Source organism: Saimiri boliviensis, chromosome 17 (assembly GCF_048565385.1).
Source record: "Saimiri boliviensis isolate mSaiBol1 chromosome 17, mSaiBol1.pri, whole genome shotgun sequence".
Lineage (NCBI taxonomy): Eukaryota > Metazoa > Chordata > Mammalia > Primates > Cebidae > Saimiri > Saimiri boliviensis.
Genome location: NC_133465.1, coordinates 67,923,794 through 67,945,668, shown reverse-complemented (window position 1 = coordinate 67,945,668; position 21,875 = coordinate 67,923,794). Strand labels below are relative to the sequence as shown.

Below are 21,875 nucleotides of genomic sequence, written 5' to 3'. Positions count from 1 at the left end.
TCCTTAATTTTTACAGTGAACATTTGCTAATTTCACACTTAAAAACAGGTTTAAAAATATTTCTATATGCGGTGGAGCACGGTGGCTCATGCCTATAATCCTGGTACTTTGGGAGGCCAAGGCAGGAGGATCACTTGAGGTCAGGAGTTCGAGACCAGCCTGGCCAACATGGTGAAACCCCACCTCTACTAAAAATACGAACATTAGCCAGGTGTGGTGGTGGGCGCCTGTAATTCCAGCTACTTGGGAGGCTGAGGCAGGAGAATCACTTGAACCCCAGAGGCGGAGGTTGCAGTGAGCTGAGATCATGCCACTGCACTCTAGCCTGGGCGACAGAGCAAGACTGTCTTCAAAAAATATATATATGCTTTGTCAGAAATGGTGTTTGGGATCTTTGAAGAGAAGCTTCTCTCAGAAGAGTCTACCCTCCAAGTGCTCTCTCCTCAGCGGGGCACCTGGCAATGCTCACGCGGTCGCACCCACAACTCTAGCCCTGCCTCCACCACCGTCCGTCTCCAGCGCTCTCCTCTGTAATGTCCGAGCCATACCTACATCCACACTATCAGGAGAACCATGGGTGATGACCACGGACCAACCGCAGGACAGCAGCAGGGGTGGCCTGTGCCACTCAGAGCGGGACACTCCCTGCTCTGGAGGCTGAGAGGGACAGCATGGCCCTGGCAATTCCTCTGCCCCAGGGGGAACAGGAGGAGGATACCCTACACTCCAGAACCCTGCAGAATGTGGCCTCGGCTTTTCCCATCAAGGCTGGGAAAGCCACGGCCCCGGCTTCATTTCTCCCTGCCCCGTCTCGTGCTCAGTGGGCCCCACCGTGGGTCCAGGCCACACTCTCAACTGAGCAGCCCCCGCAGGCCCACATGTCGCAGACTTGGGGCCCTCCTAACTGCTGCTGAGGTCCCAATCCCTGGCTGGACATGCCTGATGGAAGAGCCAGCTCCGGTCTCGGGGGGCTGGTTTGCACAAGTCTCCACAGACCCGGCTCCAGCTTTATGTCTTCAAATGAATACCCAGCCAAGACTGCAATTAAATTACCAGAAACACTTAGGTTTCCTCACAGACTCCACAACAGGGATGGAGAAGGAAGTCAGCTGACGAGGTTACGACGCTGTTCGAGGGAGTCTTTCTTGGGTCACAAGTGGTAAACTGTGTTCCCTGAACAAAACCAGGAAGCTTTCAGTGTTTATTGTATGCACGAAGTGGAGGGAGGGACTTCAGATTCTGATAAAAATACCTCCCGATTCCCAGGGCCTAATGTGACATGAATAGGAGGGCCCTTCCCTGAATTCCCAAGAGCTCCAGACACAGCTTCAGAGAGCAGGGAGCCCCTGGTGGCTGGGGCTTTAGGGACTTTCTGGGCTGCGGGGAGGCTAGAGGTTGGGCAGTCCCAGCAGGATTTGGCATCTAGGGACTGGGCACGGGATGGCACTGGAGGGCAGCTGCAGTCCCAGTATATATGCATATACGTGGAACTATCTGGAAACATACTTCTGTTTCACAGTCTGTCCCTAAAGAACGGAAGAGCTATAGCAGCAGGGCTGCCACCCTCCCTCAAGCAAAAACCCCTGGGATTCAGGTTTGGGAAGAAAAAGAAAATATCCCAAATATGTCATTTGAGAAAGCAGCTCCTAACCACAACCGGCCCCAGCTTTTCTCAAGATCCAGGATGTGGGTTCAGCTCCCTTACTGGGACAGTGGGGGAGGACAACCAGTACCAGGACCCCAGGCACAGGCTCCCCAGTCAACTCAGATCCATGCAGAACCCAGCCTGGCCCCAGGCCGAAGTCACCAAGGACTCTACTGCCCTGGCACAGAGCTCCAGCGAAGTCTCTGTGAAGAGCTCTCTGCCATTGAGGCAGAAGTCCAGGAAGGCCTGTTGTTGAAAGCTGCAGGCTCAGGTCTTTCCCACCAGCCTGGCTCTAAGGCCAGCTTGTCACCCTATTACTGGAATCTCTCAGCTTGTGGGGCTTCCTCAGTCATTTGCTGTAAGCCTCACTGCAGGAAGAAACCTGAACAAACCCATTACCCCACTGGCCCACCGAGAGTGTGACCGCTGTCACTTCCTCTTGCGCCTGTCGTGGTGGTGAAGCTTTTCCTGGCACCAAGGCCCCAATCGGTCACTGACAAGATTCCCAGACTGCAGGAGGGCAGATCCCAGGGACACAGCAGTGACCATTTCCTCGTCCATCAACAAAGGCTCCTACCATGTTGCAACAGTTATTCCCCAACCCTCCTCTAGAGCACAAAAGCTTCACAAAGTCACAGCCCGATGCCTCAGGGCTCTCATTGAAAAGCATTATTGTAAAGGTCACAAATGCATGAACCCAAGGCACCATCAAGGTCTCAGTCAAAAGGACAACGTGCTCCCTTTCCCTTTCTAAGTCTATCCACGCCGTTGCAGGTCATCAAATGGAGCTCCATCCAGAAGCACTCACGAACTCCTAGTAACCTTTTATCTCCCTCAAAGAGAAAAGAGACTACTATTATCAAAAGAGGGCCGAACCACAGTTTTTTTTTTTTTTTTTTTTTGAGATGGAGTTTTGCTCTTGTTGCCCAGGCTGGAGTGCAGGGGTACCATCTCGACTCCCTGCAACCTCCGCTTCCCAGGTTCAAGCAATTCTCCTGCCTCAGCCTCTCGAGTAGCTGGGATTACAGGCACCATGCCCAGCTAATTTTTTGTATTTTTAGTAGAGATGACTTTTCACCATGTTGACCAAACTGGTCTTGAACTCCTGACCTCAGATGATCCCACCTGTCTCGACCTCCCAAAGTGCTGGGATTACAGGCATGAGCCACCCATGCCCAGCCCTACTGCTGAACCTTTAGCAGTTGACCCTTTTTCTTAAAAGGGGAAGGTCCAAGGGAGAAAATGATGGTCTCCTCTAGCACAGACAAAGAGAAAGTCCCTAGGGTGTGGGAGGCGAAGCACCTGGGAAGCCACAGGCATGATCTTCCCAGGCTCAGCCACCATCACTGCCCTCTCGGGGACCCCAAGTCTTTCTCGCTCTGTTGTGTGTCTCACTCGATGTCTCAGAAGACAACTCTCAGGGCGAGCCTGGGCCCCCAGCCACACCCTCAGCACCCCAGGAAATCCCACTTGCCCCCACCAACCTGGTGAAGCTGCTGCTGCAGAGCCTGGTTCTCTGTCACGATCGCAATCTGGGCCTCCAGGTCCCGGTGAACTGACCTGTACCCAAAATTAGGAGAGCCAATCAGCGTGAGACAGGGCAGGCTGCTCCCTGCCAGGTACAGCCAGAGGCCTGCGGGGGAAAAGGAAACGTGCAGACAGGAAATGAGCACACCGCCTGCCGAGGCCCTCTCCACACACTGCTGCAATCTAGGAGAAGCGCCGACCCCGGGTGCCTGGACACGAGGGGCTGCTGCGGAGCGGTGGGCAGCCTACACCGGGCAGGACTCGCTCTTTCACCCCCACCTGGCACTGCAGGAAGCAGGGAGCCCAGGCTGTGACGCAGCCTCCACTCCACTGCTGGTCTGTGCTTCCACCACTCACGCTGTGTCCCGAGCAGGACGAGGCGGCGGCTTTCCCAGAGGGAACGCGGTGACGCCCCCTGCAGGCCTGCTCGCACACGTTCTGCCCCGCTCCCACTCCGCCTTTCCCCAGAAAGCTCGGGGCCTCGATCCCCCTCTGAACTGCCTCCGCACACCCAGGCCTGCCAGCACAGCCTGCTAAGCTCGGAGCCCGCATTGGCCGTCCCTTCCCGTGAGTGCCGAGAGTCGGCTCCCACCTACTTCTCAGCGCGCAACATGGCAGATGGCAAAGGGCAGCCCGCAAGACACAAGCCAGCAGATGTGGGGCTGTCACATGGGGTGGCAAAGAACAGGTCTGCCTTGAACGGTGGCTGCCTCACCACGGGTCCTGGGTAGGCCGTCTATGCCCTTCTGACTGAGGGGCACACATGTCTCCCAGATCCAGCCTCCCTATTTCAAGCTGCTGACACACCAAAACCCTGTGAGGGCAAAGGGGGTCCAGGACTGAGGCCTCTGCTGTTACTGCCCAGGGGGCCCAGGGACTCCCGGGCTGCACAAGGCAGTGGAGGAGAAAACTGAATTTTAGGGCCCTGTACGTTTCTGTCACACCCAGAGAACAAGTTCCCCTTTTTTGCTGGGAAATGAACCAGTCAGTATTACAGCTGGAGAAAAAGCAGGGCACTGGGTGTCACTGTGTGGTAGGGGACACACGCTACGAGGACATTTCTGTGACAAGGTCACAGGTGTCCTCAGGATACTGATGTGTTGCCTGAGATGACGACAGGCACCGTTCTGCGCCCCACTCCACACATTCCCAAGGTCCAGAGCCGACTCCCACAGCCCAGCCCCCATCAGAACTACTTCTAAAAAGGCTGTTCCCAAGACCTAACCTCCCAAGGACATGTGCTGCTTGAGACCCGCTTCCTCCCACAGGCTCGGCCTGAGCTCAAGACTTCCCTCCATGCTGCCCTTCACTGGCACCGAGAATGCTTCTCCCAGACACTCCAGCCTGATGTCGGTGTGAGCGGGGGTGAGAAGGTAATGAGTGAGGGTGAGTGGGTGTGAGGCAAAGGTGAGCAGGTATTGAGCAGGTGTGAGCAGAGGAGCAGGTATGAGGAAGTATAATGGGTATGAGTGACTAGAAGTGTGAGCAGGTGTGAGCAAGTGTGAGGAGGTGTGAGTAAGCGTTAAGTGGCATAAGCAGGTTTAAGGGTAAGTGGTAGGAGCAGGTGTGAGTAAGGGTAGGCAGGTGGCCATCGGCTCCTCGGGGGTGCCCTGCAGTAATCCCAGCAACCCCAAGTTCCCCCTCCCCATGAGGTGTCGAGTTCTCCCCCACTGACACGCCCCTTTCAAGGGACCCACACGATCGTCATGGGTGAGTCAACACAGTATGTAACACACACCAGGCTCCTAAAATAGACGAGTTTCCTAATCTTCACTCAGAGCAAGAGCATTTCCAGGAATATCTTGGGTAAGAGGTGACGAGGCCCTGTGCCTGTTCCTGTAATGGGCTCGTCTCCACCCCTCCAAGGGCCACATCAAAGCCGCTTGCTGGCCTGTGCACAACGCACCATAAACGGTAGCGCCCCGCTGGGCCACTGGCTGTGCAGGCGAGTCACAGGAGCACAGGTGTGGGCAGGCTGCCCCTTCCCCTGGCAGCGCTCATCCAGACGGCTCACACTGCCCAGGGGGGTCCGAACAGCACAGCACCCGCGGCCCCTCACACACACACACAGCCCCTCCCACCCCCCTGCCCCAGAGCACGGAGATGGTTGAGACAAAGGCGCAGGGCAGGCGTCCGCCAGCCTCAGACCAGAGACAGGAGCTTCCTCCCACCTGCCGTCGCTCATTCCAACTTTTCCAATGACAAGGTCAGCCCCTTAAAACACAGGGTCTGTTCAGTGTGACTTGTCCAGCTGGCTCTGAGACCACCGAGTGGACAGTGACATGTGACGTCACATGGGTAAAGAGGGTCAGGCTGCTCTACATCATGCCACCATGAGTCAGCGTACCCCACAGCCCCTAGACCAGAGTCTGGTGGGGCTTAGACTTATTTCCCAGATCCACCTGAGCACTGGCTTGGTGATGGGGCCAGCGCCCAGGAGCACACAGGCCACCTCTAGTGCACAACTTCATCGCATGCGCAACTGCCCCCATCTACTGCTCATTCCCGAGCCCCAAGATAGACCGTGTATGCGTTTGCAGACAGCCTCTTTCTCTGTGTGAAGCATAGATAGATATAGAGTTAAGTGCTTCAGCAGGTGAATGCTGAGGATTAAAGAGGTGGCTCACATTTTCAACCTACCTGAGATTGCCCACCAACCTCCCCTCCAGGCTTATTTGCACTGCAGTCCTTCTCCATCAAAAAGAAAACCACCACCACAGGCCAGCCTGATGCCCTCTGGGGAGCCCTAAGGAGAGAGCGTGAGCAAAGCACCTGCCAGGTCCAGAGATGCCACTTGGTGCTGCTGCGAGATGCCCACACTCCAGCGTGCCCCACAGGCCAAGGCAGCTGGGAACCACAATTTTTCTAGATTTCAGCATACAATTCATTGGTCTGTGCCCTGAGGACAACTGGAGAGTTTCCAACTAGGGAGGGGGAAATCTAAAAGCCCTTTAGAGGTCAAGGCTGCAGTGAGCTAAAATGACCCCTACTGCACTCCAGCCTGGGCAACAGAGAGAGAAGCCCTGACTCAAAAAGAAGCCCTTGAAGTTGTTTGGTCTCCCTCGCTCTGAGCCTGAGCAGTCTGGAGCTCCAGTCAGACCTGCACCACCAGGCAGGATGTCAGGCTGTGTACACACAGGGCTAAGACTATCAGGGCTGGGACTCTGTCGGGAAATGTGTTTCACGTCCGACTCTTCATCCCAGGGCCTGACCTCTGGGCCTGACATCCTTGCCATTCCAGGAAACATCAGATGAAGGGAGACTTGCAGCAGAGTGACAGCCTGGAGAGTGGGAGGCAGCCCTGCGGGGACACACGGCCCTGCGGACACACAGCCCTGCGGACACACGGCCCTGCAGACACACGGCCCTGCGGACACAGGGACTGGACTGACTGCTGGCAGCCCTGGGTGCCGTGGAGGCGGCTGCCACTCCACAGACCCTCACCAGAAAGCAAGTGTCCACAGCACCAGAGGAGGACGTGGACTGGAGTTGACTTCTGCTGCCTCACAGCTCTGGGCCCTGAGGAAGGCTGATCCAGGCCTCGGCACTCCTGGCCTCCACGGCAGCGCTCCCCAAGGACTCACAACCATGGCTTCAGACCCCTTCCAACAGGCCCTGCCACCCTTCAATCTCACTCCCCATCACTCCCAGCACCCCTGCTATTCTGCAAGCCTCGTGTAGTCGAGGGGGTTTCACATTTCTGTCCCCTCTGCCAGGACACTCTGGCCCCAGACAGTGGCACAGGCACTCCCTCTTCACTCAGACCTACTGCTTGACTATCTCCTTCTCAGAGAGGCCTCCCAGAGCCCCCGTAACAGACCCACGGCAGCCTGGAGCCTTCTCCTGCTCTGGTCTTCATAACTCATTCCCTGACAGGTATTTGTGGTGATGCCTCTGCTTATTATCCGTTTTCCATCAAGCTATAAGCCTCAGGAGGGAGGGAGTTAGTCTGTCTGGCACCCAGTGACCCATTCTCCACGTCCTGAACGACGCCTGGGACACAGTCAGTGCTTGTTAAGTATCTGTTTGAAAAAAACAAACAAAATGAGACCAATAATGGCTCTCCCAAAAAAATAAGGTTAAATTAAGTATAAAAAAAAGCTCTGAAGTTTTGTTTTTTGTTTGTTTGTTTGAGACAGTTTGATTTTTTGTTTGTTCTTGTTACCCAGGCTGGAGTGCAATGGTGTGATCTTGGCTCACTGCAACCTCCGCCTCCTGGGTTCGAGCGATTCTCCTGCCTCAGCCTCCCGAGTAGCTGGGATTACAAGCTCCCACCACCACGTCCAGCTAATTTTCGTGTATTTAGTAGAGACTGGGTCTCAATGTGTTGGCCAGGGTGGTCCTGAACTCCTGACCTGGTGATCCACCTCCTTTGGCCTGCCAAAGTGCTGGGATTATAGGCGTGATCCACCAGTGTGCCCAGCTGATTTTGTTTTGAGATGGAGTCTCGCCCAGGTTGGAGTGCAGTGGTGTGATCTCAGCTCACTGCAACCTCCACTTCCCCAGTTCAAGTGATTCTCGTGCCACAGCCACCAGAGTAGCTGGGATTACAGACATACACGACCACACCTGGCTAATTTTTGTATTTTTAGTAGAGACAGGGTTTCACCATGTTGGCCAGGCCGGTCTCCAACTCCTGGCCTCAGGTGATCTGCCCACCTTGTCCGCCCAAAGTGCTGGGATTATAGGCGTGAGCCACCACACCTGGCCTTTGCAGTTCTAAGGCAGGAGTGCATACACATTTTAAGAGGATCTCTCCTAGTAAAATTCAACTTACATACTCCTCCCTTAAGCGCCCCCCATAGTATTCTGCAATAAATCTTACAGGGTTCTCAGACTCCAATAAAAACACGGAGGGGGCCGGGCGCGGTGGCTCAAGCCTGTAATCCCAGCACTTTGGGAGGCCGAGGCGGGTGGATCACGAGGTCGAGAGATCGAGACCATCCTGGTCAACATGGTGAAACCCCGTCTCTACTAAAAATACAAAAAAATTAGCTGGGCATGGTGGCACGTGCCTGTAATCCCAGCTACTCAGGACGCTGAGGCAGGAGAATTGCCTGAACCCAGGAGGCGGAGGTTGCGGTGAGCCGAGATCGCGCCATTGCACTCCAGCCTGGGTAACGAGAGCCAAACTCCGTCTCAAAAAAAAAAAAGAAAAAAAAAAAAAACAAACACGGAGGGGACAGAAGACATCACAGTCTTATCCTTACAGGAGAAGAACTCGCCTGCTCTGACACTGGTACACCTCTGAGAAACTCTAAGGGCCCGCAGGCTGGCACGTGCTCAGCCTGAAGTAAGCAGTTCGCACCAGCACAGCACCTTCACCACACCCACTGGGTTCCCAGGGAGAGCCGCCCCACGTGTGGCCTAAGCAAACAGGGTGGGGCTGCCCGGCTCTCACCATCCGTTCACCTTTGGGCAGAATGCCAATTGGCCTATCGGGAAAGCAATAAAAATAGTGACATTCTCACAATCATTAACAGGTTTCCCTGTCAGCATGAGCCAGAAATCTCTTAATCCAATACCCTGCTCCGCCCTAGCCACCCACATTGTGGTGTTAATGCTAGAATGCTGCATCCAGAAGAAGTGAAGTTAACTAATTAAAACTTATCTTCCTCATGAAATGCACACCGGAGGGCAGAGCCCAGGTCCCAGCAGATGGACACAGCCTGGCTCTGCCTGAGTCTGATGATGGGGTGGGCACCATCCGCTCTGTCCCTCACCTTTCCATGAAGTAGAAAGAGGGAGAGACAGGAGAACTGGCCTGACATATTTCATACTTACTCGGGCTCCCCTGAGGCTCCCTCTCAAGACCTCGAAGTGAGCTCACTGGCACCCGGCAGATACCACACTTTCAATGGCCGACAAGGCCAGGCTGCTCCTGCCTGTACCCCACCCCCGGCCAGGACTGGGTTTGGAAAGGAAAGCTCAGCACCCATCCAGATGTGTCTGCAGCAGCACATGAGGCATTTCCCGTCAGGGTCCAAATTCTGCCCCAGCTCCCAGAACCCTGTCCCACCACACCTACTGGGCAAGGAGCGAGGGCCAGGCAACAGGAAACTGACAACCATGAATCAGAGGAGCTGCCACCTGCCCGAGATCCAACCCGGATGCCCACCCAGCCCCACCTCCTGAAGCTAAGGCGATGCAGGTGAAGACGCCTGGCAGCAGCACCTTCCTTCACAGCCAAATCAGAGAGAGCAACAAAACTAGGCACCAAGGCCAGAGACACAGCGCCAAGGGATCCAAGACCCCCTGCCCCCTTCTGCCAGTCACTCGCTCCCGGGCGCGCAGCAGCCCTCAGCCCCAGGCGGGACTTCAACCTCCACACACCCCACCAGGGCGCCTCACCTGGCCTAGGACCGGCATGGTCATCTTACAAAAAGTCCAATGTGAGCCCTGTTCCCCGTGTCCTCCTGACAATCCAAAGCCACCCTCCACTGCACAGGAAGGAGGTTAAACCAGGCCCCTCAGCTGTGGCCACAAGTAAATGTGGGCTCAGAACCAGCCTTCCAGATTTCAAGACTAGTATCCCCTATGCCAATCCTACTTACATGGCTTCTCCTGAGTATTCTAAACAGGTACGATTTGCAAAAATCCAAATGAGAACTAAATAGACAAACCATATTGCAAAAGAAGTCTCTAGTGCATACCTTTAAATAGCTGAGGGTTCCTCTGGTTCTTAGAAACTGCTCAATTTAGTAAAACATGATAAAGAGATACATGATTGATTGATTGACAGATAAAATATGTTAAGAAATTAGCACAGTGGCCGGGCGCGGTGGCTCAAGCCTGTAATCCCAGCACTTTGGGAGGCCAAGACGGGTGGATCACGAGGTCAAGAGATCGAGACCATCCCGGTCAACATGGTGAAACCCCTCTCTACTAAAAATACAAAAATTAGCTGGGCATGGTGGCGCACACCTGTAGTCCCAGCTACTCGGGAGGCTGAGGCAGGAGAACTGCTTGAACCCAGGAGACAGAGGTTGTGGTGAGCCGAGATCGCACCATTGCACTCTAGCCTCGGTAACAAGAGCGAAACTCCGTCTTAAAAAGAAAAAAGAAAAAAGAAATTAGCACAGTATGCAAGAGAGGTGTATCAGGCTGCTGAACAAATACATCTTGCACCGGCAAATGGTTATCACAAGAACCTTTCCAACAAGCCATCTGAGCAATACCAGACAGTCCTGCCAATACTTGATAACACAGAAAACACTAAAGAATAAACCCCAGCCCTATGAATTTTCTGTCACCAGACTGCACTGAAATCCACTGGCAGCTGCGGACCCACAGGGTCATTTCACATGAGAAAGTACCTCTCCCCCCATGCTGCTCTTCCTCGCATCACCACTCATGCGGCCACCAGCAAGTTCAACCCAGTCGCTCCTCGAAGCCTCTTGTTGCCTGGGTTCCAGAGGAGTGCTGCACTGAGACCAGAGTGCGGTCTGAGGGGCAAGGATCTGGAATCCACAGAGTCCCGGCTTACCCTCCTTTGCCCAAAGGCTTCTGGGAGCAGGAGGAGCTGAGATCAGCCCAGGCCTGTCCTACAGGAGCCTGGGTAAGGGAGTGGAGGTAGCAGTGCATAGCCACCGGCAGGAATTTTCTGCGGCCCAAACACAGACGCATCCAAAGAGGTGTGAAATGCACACAGCCTATACCCAGCAAGCCAGGAAATGGTCCACTGGGCCAGCCATCCAAATCCACGAGCACTCTGTGGCTGCCCACTCATCTCTCACCTGACACAGGCTGCCCTGAGGGAAGTGACCATCAAAAGATGGGCCTGAAGAGGTGCTAACTTCAGATCCCACTTAGCAGGGAAGGACCCTCGCCTCTCACTTTAGCATCAAGTGACTTCTGACCTCCAGTTCATGACTTTAGGGTGAAGCCCCTCTGCTCAGCAGCAGCCTCCTCCACGCACCATCTATCCCCAATCCACCTCTGGCAACTCTCCCCCACATCCCATCCCCCACACAGGCACATGCGCTGGGACCCAGCTGTAAGATCATCCCCAGCTCCCCACTCAACCAGCACTCCTGGATGCAGGCACCTCCCCACCACCTGCACCAGGGCAGGAGAGAGGGAGCGGCAGGAGCACACCAGTCCGGGAAAAGGCGAGGCACACCGGAAAAGCAGGTTGGGTGTTTCTGTTTCAACGGTAACTGGGGAGTCAGCTCACGTTTATCAGAGCCGCTTTCAGGGAAATCACCCGTGGCAAAGTCAGAAGCCACAGGCCAGGAGCCTCCCACCCTCCAGACAGTTAAGGGGCCTCCTCATGGTTCCAGCGCAGTGACGCCCAGCCACACCTCTGCAGCTCTCCAGCACATGACTGTGGATCTGTGGCCTCCCCAAAGGTCAAAGCTGCCCCACTGGCCGTCTCTTTCAATACCCCATCCCTGGATACTGTTGTTATTCCCAGAAGTAATGCCAATCCAGAAACACCTTCTACACCTGCCAGGGGCGGGGGCCGCCTGCCCTGAGACACTGTCCACCAGGCTTGTTCAGCCACAACGCATGCCAGGCTGGGCCCTGCAGGACACTGGGGCAGTCACTTCCCGCGACAAAACAATGCCGCCTGCCTAGGCAGGTCTATGGGACTCAAAGCAGCACATGGGATGCCCTGGACAGGCCGGAAGCCTCCCATTCCAAGCTGGGACAGTGGGTCTTAAGGCTAGGCATCAGAATCTCTTAGGGAGATTTTTAAAACACCATGTTGGTTCAATCCCAAAAGAGCTGGATGAAGGTCTGGGGGAACCTGAGCTTCAGGATTTCTTACAATGCACCTCCCCGCCAGCTGAAAACCACTGCTTTAGGACGGGCACAGTGGCTCACACCTGGAATCCCAGCACTTTGGGAGGCCAAGGTGGGCAGATCATGAGGTCAGGAGTTCAAGAACAGCCTGACCAACATGGTGAAACCCCATTTCTACTAAAAATACAAAAATTAGCCGGGCGTAGTGGCAGGCACCTGTAATCCCAGCTACTCAAGAGACTGAGGCAGGGGAATCACTTGAACCCAGGAGATGAAAGGTTGCCGTGAGCCGAGATTGCATCACTGCACTCCAGCCTGGGCAACACGGGAGACTCCGTCCCAAAAAAAGAAACAAAAACCAACCACCTGAGCACTGGAAGATGACCTCAAGTCAAAAGTCGCTAGGAGCACCACAAGAGAAGGAGCAAAACAGGCCTCTGGACTGCCCAAAGAGAAGCCAGAAAAGCCGCGGGCTGGCTCACAGCTCACCATTTACCCTTATCTAGAAAAGATCGGTCCCCTGGCGTCAGAAAGGAGTTATGGTCCCGCTTCTAGAGATGGGTACCCTCACATCATCAAGAGGCCATGGGGTAAGCCCGTTGCTTGCTATGCACAAGGTTTCCAGCATGTTTTACCCATGTCTCAGAGAGCTGCCCCTGGGATTCTGCCCCATTTCGGCTGCTCTGCTGGATGCCTGGGACGAATAAATATTCAACACAGGCCGAGCACAGTGGCTCACGCCTACAACCCCAACACTTTGGGAGGCCAAGGCGGGTGATCACCTGAGATCAGGAGTTCGATACCATCCTCACCACCATGATGAAACCCCGTCTCTACTAAAAATACAAAATTTAGCCGGGTGTGGTGACACATGCCTGTAACCCCAGCTACTTGGGAGGCTGAGGCAGGAGAATCGTTTCCACCCAGGAGGCGGAGGTTGGAGTGAGCCAAGATCGCTCCACTGCACTCCAGCCTGGGCAGCAAGAGCAAAGCACTGTCTCAAAAAAAAAAAAAAAAAAGCAACACAGATTGTGACCCTCTTCCTACCACCCACCACCAGTAAGACTATGCAGAGCCCCCATTTCCTCAGCTATGGGGGAAAAAGGCAGATATCGGCATATAAGAAAAAAACAGTAACAATACTAAGGGAAATACAAAAAAAACGGGCTGCTGACGCCAGAACAAATAATCCCTAATGAATCCTCTTTCTCCCTGAGAAAGGCGTTGCCCGCCGGGTGCAGTGGCTCACGCCTATAATCCCAGCACTTTGGGAGGGAGGCCAAGACCAGCAGATCACAAAGTAAGGCATTAAGACCAGCCTGGCCAATATGATGAAACCGTATCTCTACTAAAAATACAAAATTAGCTGGGCATGATGGTGCACGCCTGTAGTCCCAGCTACTCGGGAGGCTGAGGCACAAGAATCACTTGAACCTGGGAGGCAGAGGCTGCAATGAGCCAAGATCACACCACTGCACTCCAGCCTGGGCAACAGAGCAAGACTCCATCTCAAAAAAAGGAAAAAAGAAAAAGGGAAAAAAGAAAACACTGCCAACATGCAGGAACTCTGACGGTCAAGACCAGGCTAAGGGCTGGGTGCGATGGCTCATGCCTGTAATCCCAGCACTCTGGGAGGCCACGGCAGGCGGATCACCTGAGGTCGGCAGTTTGAGACCAGCCTGACCAATATGGAGAAACCCTGTCTCTACTAAAAATACAAAATTATCCAGGTGTGGTGGTTCATGCCTGTAGTCCCAACTATTCGGGAGGCTGAGGCAGGACAATCGCTTGAACCCAGGAGGCATAGGTTGTGGTGAGCCAAGACAGCACCATGGCACTCCAGCCTGGGCAACAAGAGTGAAACTCCATCTCAAAAAAAAAAGAAAGAAAAGACTGCCGGGCGCGGTGGCTCAAGCCTGTAATCCCAGCACTTTGGGAGGCCGAGGCAGGTGGATCACAAGGTCGAGAGATCGAGACCATCCTGGTCAACATGGTGAAACCCCGTCTCTACTAAAAATACAAAAAATTAGCTGGGCATGGTGGCACGTGCCTGTAATCCCAGCTACTCAGGAGGCTGAGGCAGGAGAATTGCCTGAACCCAGGAGGCGGAGGTTGCGGTGAGCCGAGATCGCACCATTGCACTCCAGCCTGGGTAACAAGAGCGAAACTCCGTCTACAAAAAAAAAAAAAGAAAAGACTAAGGCATGTTTCTCTTCCTCTCTTAGGAGAGGTTACATCACCACATCTTTACAACAGCCACCAAATGATGTGACCATCTAAGTCTTTGATGCATAAGATATAGACTTTAGCAGCTGAAATTTACCTTTTGAGAGGCAAGGCAAGCAGACCACTTGAGCTCGGGAGTTTGAAACCAGTGGGTAACATGGTAAAACCCTGTCTCTACAAGAATACAAAAATTAGCCAGGCATGGTGGCAAACGCCTGTGGTCCCAGCTACTTAGGAGACTAAGGTGGGAGGATTGCCTGAACTGGGAAGTGGAGGCTGCAGTGAACCAAGATCATGCTACTACACTCCAGCCTAGGAAACAGAGCAAGACTGTGTCCAAAAAAAAAAAAAAAAAAAAAAAAAAAATCACTTAGGGAGATGAATGCTCTTATCTCCCCAGGTCGTGGGACAGCTATGGTATGTCTGCAAGGGCTGCTGGGAGGGTGAGGAGGGAGAAGGGCAGCACTCTAACAGGCAGGTGCCAGGGCCTCCCCACCCCCCGCCCATGCTGGGGCTGTCCCAGACTGGGCCGTCCTCCGGCCAGCTGCTGCGCACCTTTGGCGTGGAATGTCCAGCCCCTCCGCCAGTACTCCTGCAGCCGGACCCGCTCCTGCTGGCCCAGGCTGCACACTGCGCTGTAGAACTGCCGCTCGATGTGCACGTAGGCGGCGGGGATGGCGCCAGCCACGCCTTTGGCCCCGAAGAAGCCGTTCACCTCTGGTGAGGCCAGCAGGATCTGGTACTCAGCCCTCGTGCCCAAGACCAGGTCCATGTAGGCCTGGGTCAGGTTGAAGTAGCCAGTGGTGAGGTAGACCTTTGCACCACACTCGGCCTCAGTCAACAGGGTCTCAGTGACAATCTCATCGATTTGAATCTCGAAGGGCTTCATCTGAATCAGTGGATAAATCCAGGTGTCAGGGGCTGGTCTGCGATCCCCGGCAGCTGCTGCGTCTTCCTGGGTCAAAAGGGAGTTGCCATGGAAGGTCTGGGCATGCAGCAACTGCTGGCGGGTCCTGGCTGAGTTGATCACATCCATGACCCTCTTATTGGCTGCCTTACAGTACTCTGCCCGGTCACCTAGAGGAAGACGCCAGAAAGAAGAATGAAGAGAATAGAAATGGAGGGTCTGGACTCTGCCCAGCTCAGGGAACAGGGCATGTGACAGGCAGATGCAGATGCTACAACTGGATGTTCCCTGAACACATAGTGAGTGAGCCCAAGACCCCTCAAGCCCAGGGCAAGGCTCCTCTGCAGAGAGTTTGCCCACGACAAGGGCCTTGTCCACAGTAGCCCACACTCAGGCAGAAGTGAAAGGCATGTCGACATATCATCCCAATTACAAACAAGCTCCAAACCAGACAAGACAAATTCACAGGGAGAGAAATCAGGAGAGTGGTTACCTTGGGGGTAATTCCTGGGGTGGGGACAGAGGGGGACCTCTGGGAAGCGGACCCACTAGGAAAAGGTTCATGGCTGTGCACCTGGGACTGGCGTTTGCTATGCATGTCTACTTCAGTAAGGAAGCTCATTCAAATTAAGATACATGCGAATAACCACAAAAGGAGCATGTGTATGCCACAGACGGGGTCACAGGGAAAGCCCTGGATAAGCGCCGTCAGGGAAAGCTTCCCACAGCAGTGACAGTGCCTGAGAGAGAGGAAGAACCGGCAGGTTCAGGTGCTACATAGGGTGCCCTCTGTATTCGGACAAAACACTGGTGACCATGCAGACCCACTAAAGGGAAAGATGCTATGATCAGACAAGACACAGCTGAAAATTAACAAGTTAAGCATCCAACGAAAAAAGTCAGGGGAAAGAAACAGAGTAAAACCACAAATACAGCACAGGGAAGGAAAAAAAAAAACGAAATAAGATCAGGCAGGGCATGGTGGCTCACGCCTGCAATCCCACAACTTCGGGAGGCTGAGGAGGGCAGATCACCTGAGGCCAGGAGTATGACACCAGCCGGGCCAACATGGTGAAAGCCTGCCTGTACCAAGAATAAAAACACTAGCTGGGCGCGGTGGCAAGTGCCTGTAACCCCAGCTACTCCTGAGGTTGAGGCTGGAGAATCAAACCTGGGAGGCAGAGGTTCAGTGAGCCAAGATCATGCCACCACACTTGAGCCTGGATGACAAAAGCAAAAAACTCCATCTCAAAAAAAAAAAAAAAAAACAAAAAACTATATATATAATGAAAACGATACAGAGAGTATCCACTGTGGAAAGCTGATTCCCTGATAAAGGATAGTGAAACAGGGAAGGAGGGCTGCCCTGAGTCATCCTTGCCGGTTCGGACGGTCTGAGCTGAGAGCAGGGACAGATACTCAGTGCCTCCCAGGGCTGAGCTGCAGAGCAAAGAGAAGGATCAGCAGGTGCAGGACTTTCCTGTTGACGCCAGCACCATCCAGGGCAAAACGGAGTCACACTGCCACATGCTGGACAGGGCTGCGGGAGGGGCCTGAGCACGCCCTGGACCTCTTCACGGACTCCCACTCTTCAAAGCACAGCTGCACTCCAGTCTCCCCGCTCCCGCTCCAAACCTGCTGGCTCTCATCCTGGCCTAGCATGGCCCATTTTCTCTCATATCCATGCCTGGCCTGTTACATTAGACCAGGCATCCACACGCATTTTCTTTAAGGGTCAGATGGTAAACATTCTAGGCTTTCTGGGCCAAAAGGCAAAGCTGAGGATGCCAGGTAGGCACTCAGCAAGAGAAACAGAGCTCCACAAGCTCTTTACGGAAGAAATTCAAAATACAATGGTATAACCGAGCACGGCTTCAGGCAGAGCATCGCACATCAGAGCCAGGCCCAGAGGCCCAGCGCTCCCGTGACAACAGCACGGGCCGTCTGTCCAACGGCCCACTGAAATGCTTCCATTCTAGGTCCACAGGACGCGGAGAGCTCTTCTCCTAACAAGGTTCAAGTTCAAGCCCTTCTGCCCAAGTTCAGCACACTATAGAAAATCCAGCAGTGGCCCTCTAAGGGCCACGGGGGAGCCATAGCCACAGGAATCACAGGAATGCAAATGCCCCAGAACGCTCGCACCAGGACCTGCCTGGTTCCAGTGGGCAGAGCTGAGCTCTTCCACCACTTCACTTTCTAGGCAGGGGGCCACAGACCGGAAGGGAGCTGGGAGCCACAGGTCCATGTGGTGGGCTTGGGGAAATGGACCCTAGACAGCAGCTGCTGGCCAGGTTGCTTCCTGTGGTCACTCGCCCAGGCACACAGGCCCAGGCCCACGCTCCCACCTTTCCGGGCCGGCTCTCTCACCCACAGAGCATGACTGATGGTCAGCGACTCACATCTGTCTGGCTTCAAGGACAAAAGCAGAATGAAGCCCCACCACCCAAGTCTCCGATGCCCGTGGCAAGGCCACCCAGAGGTGTGCTCTCCTGGGCCCTCACCCCACCGCATCCCAGCCACAGCCACAGCAGGGTGTCAGTGGCAGCCCCTACCTTTGTAAGGATGCACCATCCCATCCAGCACCTGCACTGTGTCGTCCCCCTGCAGCTGCAGGGACACGTCCCCCACCGCGTCCACCAGCTCGGTGAAGAAGTCGGCAATCTCCGCACAGTCCTGCAAGAACACGTAGCGGTCCTGGCGGTTGGTGAAGTAGGAGTCACTCAGGTTTGCACTACAGGGAGGGAAGACGCAGGTGAGGAGGTCTCAGGCAAGAGTATGCAGCAGCGTGTCCTGGTGACCCAGGTCTCAGGTGAACTAACGGGGGTGACGAACTCAGGTCAGGACGCAATTAACAAATAGCCACTCAGCAATGAACATGTGCAAGAGACAAAGCCAGAGCCAATCCAAGGTGACAGGTGACACAGCAATGTGACCCACAGGCCCTCCTCTCAAGGAGCTGACAATCTAGCTAAGAGGAGGAGATGCAGAAAGTCAACTAATCATGCAGGGCATTCTTTTTTTTTTTTGAGACAGTGTCTCATTCTGTCGCCCCGGCTGGAGTACAGTGGCACGATCCTGGCTACCTGCAGCCTCCACCTCCCAGGTTCAAGTGATCCTCCTGCCTCAGCCTCCCAAACAGCTGGGATGACAGGGGTGCACCACCATACCTGGCTAATTTTTGTATTTTAAGTAGAGACACGGTTTCGCCACGTTGGCCAGGCTGCTCTCAAACAGGTGATCCCTCTGCCTCAGCCTCCCAAAGTGCTGGGATTACAGGCGTGAACTACCGTGCCCAGCCCACGCAGGGCTATTTATCAGCGCCCATGTTTGCTTGTTTTCTTTGTCCCATTAAGTGACAGCTGCCGCTGGTACAGTACCAGGGCAAGGATGCCATCAAGGGCTTTCTCTCGGCACCAGGAACCCAATCCTGGCCCCACTCCGAGGAGAGGGCCCGTGAAAGGGCCCATGTTTATCAGCCCAAGGACCTGGACTTCCAAGTCTGACTCTTGGTTATTTCTCTGGCTCTCTCTACCTGACAAGTTCCTCAACCTCCTTCATCTGTTTCCACATGTACACAGTGAGGAAAATACTACAGAGGGCCACTGTGAGGCAGGAACAGACAGCATATCTGAGTGTCCAATCAATGGTGGCTTCCAGTCAGCCCTTGGGGGCTTCCGGCCTCAGCGGCAGAGACAGTGCCACGGGAGGTGCGGCGGGTGTACAACAGCCAGACCTACAAGCAGGTTCTCCAAGGCCAAGGGGAACGGGTTTCCCACCGCTCCTATTCCACCGCCGTCCAGGCTGCAGAGCACGAAGTCGAGCGTGGGCAGCACTCACCCGCTCACGATGACGCTGTTGTCGAAGAGGTACACCTTCATGTGCTGGAGGCCGATGGTCTCATTGAAGCGCTCTGGGATGAGGAGCCGGAGCAGGCCGCGGAGGTGCGGCGTGTGAAAGAGCGAGACTCGGACCTGCTCTGGGAACCTCTGCAGGAGTGGGAGCAGCATCGTGCGTGAGTTCTTCCGGCCTGAACACACGGACACAGAGAACGCAGCCGCTGACTCCCAGCAGAAAGGCGTCCTGCCCGTACCCGCTCCACGTGCCTCGCCTTCACCTCTTCGCCTGTGCCACCCACCTGAATCAGTCGCACCAACTGGGGCTACTCCTAGCCAGAGGTCCCCCGGCTACCCTCTGTCTTGCATGCTGGCCATGTATCAGGCCTGGAGTGCTGGGCGTGGCAGACACCTGCTGTTGTTACCACCCTGCACCCACTCACCCTCCTTCTGGTAACTGCATCCAACCTCTTCCTGGGGCACTACTCCATCCACTTGCAGCATTTCTGCACTGGGGGAAGATGACCCTACCCACCTCAGCCCTCACCCCAAGCTCCATGGGGGAGCACATAGGCCTGGGCTGGGCTGCTCAGCACACTCTGAGCTCCCAGCTGGGCATGCGCCCATGTCAGGCTGCTCAGGGGCTTTGACCTCTCAGGGAACCAGACTCTTCCAAAGGACAAGGTATCCCGGGGAGGCAGGCCTGAGCCACCAGCGGCCACCACACAGAGCCTGAGTCGGAAGCCAGCCCAAAGGAAACAGCTAGGGGATGGACCCTGGTGACACAGTCATTTAAACCTCAGATCACAAGCCGCCCAGGGTGGATCAGTCACAGGAATTCACAACCAAAGTCTTTCTGCCTGTGGCAGTTTTTCAAGAGACAAAGTCTGGCTATGTCGCCCAGGCTGGACTCAAACTCCTTGGCTCAGGCAATCCGCCCACCTCAGCCTCCCAAGCAGGTGGGACTACAGGGCGAGCCACTACACTCAGCTCCTGCCTCAGCTGTTTTTAGTTGGACTTTCAATCAGTTGCTGCAGAAAAAATCCTAACTCGCACCATCAGGCAGTCCTGGGCCAGCTTGGATGATCTTCAGATAGCCCTGTCTCTGCCTGAGACAGGGGGGTGACAGTAACTCCTCCAGGAACTGAGTATCTGACACAGGAAGCATGAGGGGGCCAGGCATGCATGCCACCTACCTCGTGAGCCCCGTGTGAAGTCTAAGAGAATAGAGACCTTGAGATCTGAAGGAAGCTTTGCTTGGAGTGACTTTTCTAGAGTACTTTCCAGGCAGTCCACCTGCCAAGAAAGAACACCGACAAAGAAAAGATTAAGACCCAAAGATTAAGACCAAAGTTGGGCGGACTGGCCAGCTCTGCCAAGGGCTGGTGTCAGGTGCCAGGGCTGCGGCCAGTCTTGTTCCCCTCAGACTTGCCGTTGTGCCACACTTGTCACTTAGAGTGAGATAGGTGGGTGGGAAGGAGCCAGTGGTCACCAGGTTTCTATGAGCTGTTACGGCCAGAGGCGTATTTAAAAAGAAACCAATCGCCCCATCCCCTAGCGCCCTCATCATCTTCTCCAAAGACAGGTTTGTGCCCTCGGCACTCAGACACCAACACCACAAAAGCTTTCTGTCTGAGAGCCCCTTCATGATCATCAGAAGCAGCCACCCAGGGGCTCTGATCAGCCCAGGCCTCTAGGAAGGGAAGGGGGACCTACAGGCAGAGGCATGCTGCCCGATAGCCGGCCCTTGCCACCCTGGAAACACTATGACACCAAGTTCTACGAACATTTCAACACAGACAATCCTCAAACAGACACAACAAACAGTGCCCTCCTCATAAAGAGCACTTAGTAAGTATTTGCCAAATAAATGAGTCCAAGACACAACCTGCCCACTGGCCACTCTCCACAGTGTGGGCATTATATTCTTCTCTCATGAGAACAGACAGGCTCCCAGACTTGGAATGGAGGGTATATCCTAAAAACAGAAGGAGGCCTACTTCCTAGGAGAGGCAGAGAGGGGAGGACTGCTCATGTGAATCCACTGCCCTCCCTCTCCACGCTCCAATCCCTACAGCTCCCACCTGTGACTCTGAACAAGGACAGACCAAGAAACAGCACTAACTCTGGGCAACAGGCCCATCCATTTCACTATACCGAGCAGATGGCAATCCCCGGAGACTCAGATAAAGAAGTGATCTCATTCACAGACTCACTTCAGCTGAACCGCCGGTCCTGCCATGCACCAGAACCTGCGCTACCCGAACACCTCATACAAACCTGGTGACCGCTGGCTCCTTCCTACCCACCTATCTGTGCCACCTTGCCAGTGTGGCACAATGGCAAGTCCGAGGGGAACAAGGCTGGCTGCAGCCCTGGCACCTGACACCAGCTCTTGGCAGAGCCGGCTGGCCAGCCAGCCTAACTTGCACTCGGGCCCATTAGTCTAGTATGGGGTCAGAAAGCCTTTTCTGTAAACGGCCAGAGAGTAAATTATTGGAGCTTTACGGACCAGATGGGTTCTGCCACTGCAGCATGAAAGCAGCCACAGGTAATACACAAATGAATGAGTGTGGCTGTGTTCCAATAAAATGTTATTGACCAATACAGAAATTTAAATTTTTCATAAGTCACAAAATATTTTTTTCTTCCCCAATTATTTGAAAATGTAAAAACCAGCCGGGCGCGGTGGCTCAAGCCTGTAATCCCAGCACTTTGGGAGGCCAAGGCGGGTGGATCACAAGATCGAGAGATCGAGACCAACCTGGTCAACATGGTGAAACCCCGTCTCTACTAAAAATACAAAAAATTAGCTGGGCATGGTGGCGCATGCCTGTAATCCCAGCTACTCAGGAGGCTGAGGCAGGAGAATTGCCTGAACCCAGGAGGCGGAGGTTGCGGTGAGCCGAGATCGCGCCATTACACTCCAGCCTGGGTAACAAGAGCAAAACTCCGTCTCAAAAAAAAAAAAAAAAGAAAAGAAAAAAAA

At 54.4% G+C, this 21,875-nt stretch overlaps 1 protein-coding gene and 1 non-coding gene across 4 annotated transcripts in view; both read right to left on the bottom strand.

Annotated features, from left to right (window-relative positions):
• The window catches only part of PGS1 (phosphatidylglycerophosphate synthase 1), a 45,620-nt gene that overhangs the window by 6,234 nt on the left and 17,511 nt on the right, over positions 1 to 21,875 (bottom strand). The window contains exons 4-9 of one of the 3 annotated variants that reach the window (XM_074389017.1): positions 20,083 to 20,182; positions 18,891 to 19,080; positions 17,606 to 17,784; positions 14,702 to 15,223; positions 10,097 to 10,219; positions 3,130 to 3,205 (exon numbers count right to left, since the gene is read on the bottom strand). In XM_074389017.1, coding sequence (XP_074245118.1) covers positions 3,165 to 3,205; positions 10,097 to 10,219; positions 14,702 to 15,223; positions 17,606 to 17,784; positions 18,891 to 19,080; positions 20,083 to 20,182 — 1,155 coding nt within the window. In that variant the 3' untranslated portion in view covers positions 3,130 to 3,164. Of the gene's footprint in view, positions 1 to 3,129; positions 3,279 to 10,096; positions 10,220 to 14,701; positions 15,224 to 17,605; positions 17,785 to 18,890; positions 19,081 to 20,082; positions 20,183 to 21,875 lie in introns of all 3 variants that reach the window. The other 2 variants (XM_039476323.2, XM_039476324.2) reach the window with 2 other exon arrangements.
• Positions 18,392 to 18,519, bottom strand: LOC120367037 (small nucleolar RNA SNORA30/SNORA37 family). Its single transcript, XR_005581537.1, has one exon. It is a non-coding gene; the product is annotated as a small nucleolar RNA SNORA30/SNORA37 family (small nucleolar RNA).